Source organism: Musca vetustissima, unplaced genomic scaffold (assembly GCF_032173495.1).
Source record: "Musca vetustissima isolate MV318-11 ecotype Yass unplaced genomic scaffold, APGP_CSIRO_Mvet_v1 utg17042, whole genome shotgun sequence".
Taxonomy (NCBI): Eukaryota; Metazoa; Arthropoda; class Insecta; order Diptera; family Muscidae; genus Musca; species Musca vetustissima.
Genome location: NW_026878944.1, coordinates 174,832 through 178,774, shown reverse-complemented (window position 1 = coordinate 178,774; position 3,943 = coordinate 174,832). Strand labels below are relative to the sequence as shown.

General features: G+C 41.3%; 1 protein-coding gene across 1 annotated transcript; it reads right to left on the bottom strand.

The window, feature by feature from the left end:
• Positions 1–455: 455 nt before the first annotated feature.
• On the bottom strand, positions 456–3,554 carry LOC133323729 (uncharacterized). Its single transcript, XM_061532649.1, has one exon. The coding sequence runs from the start codon at positions 3,552–3,554 to the stop codon at positions 456–458; it is 3,099 nt and encodes a 1,032-aa protein (XP_061388633.1).
• Positions 3,555–3,943: the final 389 nt, after the last annotated feature.

Below are 3,943 nucleotides of genomic sequence, written 5' to 3'. Positions count from 1 at the left end.
TGTTTCTTTAAGCTAAAACATAAAAAACAATAAATTCTTAAAAACTATAACCTAAAATACTGCAATTTTCCCACAACTCAAAAAAAAAAAATTCGAAAAATATAATAATTATAACAAACTTGCGTGGTTTTAAAACCCGTAATAAAAAAATACATATATCAACAATTAAAAACCTACGAGAATTGGCAGAGGGTTTTTTAGAGGATTTTTACAGCCATTGACATTTTTTTCTCTTACGTCATATTAAATTCTCTTCTTACATTTAAATTATCCTCCTTAATATTTCAAAAAGAAAACAATACTACATAATACGTACATACATACTTGAACATGAACACTTTCGTTGCAATCAAACAAAAAAAAATATTATGTATTTTTCAACACATTTCAAAACAAAAAAATTCTTCTTACCATTTTATTCTTAGCGCAAAGGTGTAGAAAGAAAATCATCCCCCTTAAACCGGTCCAATTGTCTGCTCCAGTTTACGTGCCCGGAAACCAAAACCTTTACTGCCATCAGGACCCATGGGTGTACGTACCAAATGTTCCGCTGCACGGGTAGCAAAAGATCCCGAACGGGATCGCGGTGAACCATCAATAAAACTGCCGGTACGTGATCTCGGCTGACCATCATAATCATTCTGTCCATGTTTGTAGCTATTCAAAAAACTACCGGTACGTGATCGTGGCGAACCTTCATATTCCGAACCAAATGAACAACGACGATCGTAACCAGAATCGGTGGATATACGACGTCCTCCAATATATTGAGCATTATCGTATTGAGCCAATTTACTGCTGATATTGTTAAAGTTGTTCGAATAACGTCTGGGGAAGACATTATACCCACCGCCACCTCCACCAACATTGGGATCTTCATAGGGTGTTCCAGGTTGTGTGTCCAATGACTGTTTACGATCCAAATTGAAATCGTTGGACATACGACGATGATAGCTGTTCTCGTTGCTCCTGACATTATTGATGTCACTGGCATTCGAAAAGGTTCTCTCGAATTGCATCGAACCATTGGAGAAACGTCTTTCACTGTTGCTACCCACTGAACCCAAAGAAGACTTGCGATAGACCTCCGTATTTTGTCCAAAATCTGAGACACGTCTTGAGCAAGGACAATTATCGGAACAATTTGAATCTCGCCTCTGTGGTGCATTATCGGAACAGTTTGATGTGCGTCTTACCATATCGGCATAACCGCCGCCACCTTCTTGCGAGCAATTGGACAGACGTCTTTGTAAATTCGATCCCGATCCACTGTTGATCAAACCACTGGAGCTGTGATGGTGTTGATGATGAATTGGTTTGTTTTGATCCACCATTGTCGTATTCATATTAGCTGCAGTATTTGCCGATATGGTAGAGGTGTTACTATAACGTCTTGGATTATAGGCAAAGTAATTGGGATTGGTTCCCGGTGAAATGGGACTTTGTGGTCCAGATTCTTGGCTTATACTTCCCCTAGGTTGATAATGGTAACTGTGATGATGTCCAGTCGTCGTCGGAGCTGCAGAACTACTCATATTCTGATGTTGTGGTTCACTGGCACCAAAGCTACCGCGATGTGCTCCATTGTAGGCTGGAGCATGTCCATGGAACTGTTGATGTCCTCCATTAGCAACATAGGCATTTGGTATTTCTGTAGGATATGTCTTGGCTGAGAAGTCGGAATTGTTGCGTTTCAAACGATAACGCAAATCAAAATCATGAGCCACTGCGGCACCACTGAAGCTACCGCCTCGCGTACGTTCATAGTTGTGATCATTAAAGTAGCGATAATTCTCCACCATTCGTACAACGGGAGCAGTGACCTGAATAACTGCCTTCTTGCCGGTCTTCTTTTTCGGTGCAACCATTTCGTAAACCTTAAAGGGACCCTGTAAATTACGAGCCTCACGTGCCGAAGCAGATTCCAAATATTCCACGAGAGCACACTCCTTTTGTTGCATCTCGGGATATTTATTCATAAATTGCCGCACATCTACGGGTATGGCCATGCCAGGTTTTAGAATGCGTATCAGGGCAATTTCACCACACTTCGAAAAGAGATCAGAAACCTTTTCAATGGTCAGTTTATCCAAAGGCAGATCACACACCACAATGGTACGTGAGGGCATGGTTTCATCGAAATTGGGCAAGGGATCAATACGTCGTACCTTGGTGCCCAAATCATTTAATTCGATTTTAGTGGATTTGCGTCGAACGGCGTTACCCACAACTTTCCATTCCTTGGTCAGTTGGCGTACCCGTTTGAAGCTCGACACCAATTTAAGGCTTACAAAACCCTCCTTGTTGCGTTTGACATGTTTCAGCAGGAAGGCATCCTTGAGTATGGATTCATTGGAGAAATAAAATTCCACAGCTTCGGCAACTTCACTAGCCAGCTCATCACTGGGAATTAGTGCTGGATCCAAGGTATCAATTTCATTGACCAAAGGTTTATTGTTGTCCATGGAAACTGTGGTGGCCTGGGACACCACAGAATTTGCCGGTTCCGGCTCAGGTTTTTTCATCGTTAAAAAGGAACGATGAACACGTTTTTGTTCGGTGGTGTTGACTACAGTGGCATTCGGTTCTGCTGCAATATCATATTTGAAATTCGGATGTAAATAGATATTATCCATGTGCGGATGATGTGTATGAGATCCGGTTTGATTTTTGCGGAATTTTTCTAAATTAGCCTCACTTAATACTGCAGTGGTAGTTGTGCCGGTGCTGCTGGTTAAACTGGTATCTGCCACGGGACTTAGTGGCGAATTACGTGTTGGCGACGATGTCAAATCGATGTCATGTAAAACATGATTATCCACAGCCAAGGGTTTGAGTTCATCATCCTCCTCGGATTCTTCGGAACCCTCAATTGAGGAGCCCATACCAACATCAATTTTTTCATCACCATTTTCGGAGGGTGAATTGCGTGGTGGTGGTGGAGACATGGGTGGAGCTGAGGCTCCCATACTCTCGTGGCAGCTATCATCATCACTAGTGTTGCCAGTGCCACTTCCCGTTGGCATACCTTCATCACTGCCAAATTGTGAGTCCATTGATTGATTTTGTGAATCGACTTGATGTAGTAAAGCCTGCGCAGAACGTTTGGCATGGAAGCGCAAAAGCTTCGAAGGCAGTGAGGAGGATAGAGGTACAATGGCTTTATTTGTGTGTTCCGGTGATGAACAGGAACTGCTGTTGCTACAACATGGTTGTTCCTCTTCCATATTTTTAATTGAGGGAAGATTTTCTTCTATCCCTATGGGTATGGCTTTTAGATTATCCTTCTCTTCTTCTTGCTGTTTTTTAATAGTTTCCATGCTAGTTTCCGTGCTGGTCATGGTAGTGGTTTCGGTACGCACTGTGGTCACCACAAACGTGTGTCCATTCTTTATATGTTGGCTGCGAACTTCACACACTTCTCGCTCACCTTCCGGCCATTGATCATCCGACTCCGGCAGTGCCTTAGAATCTCTACGACTAAGATCGATTATTTCCTCTGCTTGTGGTATACTCGGGGGAGCGTTGGACATTGCGGTATCTTTGTCACTCATTTTTAGGGATTTTTTTTAAATAATTTAATTGACTTTATTTAAATGTTAACGTTTCTATAAGAAACAAATGTAATCAAAAATTTGCAAGTTAGGTTATTTTTTTTTAGTTTGCAAATATTTTTTTTTTATTTCAATTGGTTTTTCTTCTTCTTCTTTGTGAGTATTGGTAGCTTAGCTTTTTGTTGGCTGGCAATTGCTTGGAAAAACTATTCGATTTTCTTGTTATTTTTTTCTGTTTTGTCTGTTGTATTCCTCTCTAAACGGAATCGTGTGAACCAAACATTATTGCTGGCCTTTTGATCGTTCGTGTCTGTTGCCTTGCACTCCAACAAAAAAGCTTAGGTTTATTGGTCCAAAGTCAATTTAAAGTTCACAGCACTCGGCTTGTA

Excerpts from the sequence above, each read along its gene's own strand:
- LOC133323729 (XM_061532649.1), bottom strand. The coding sequence starts at position 3,554 with ATGAGTGACAAAGATACCGCAATGTCCAACGCTCCCCCGAGTATACCA.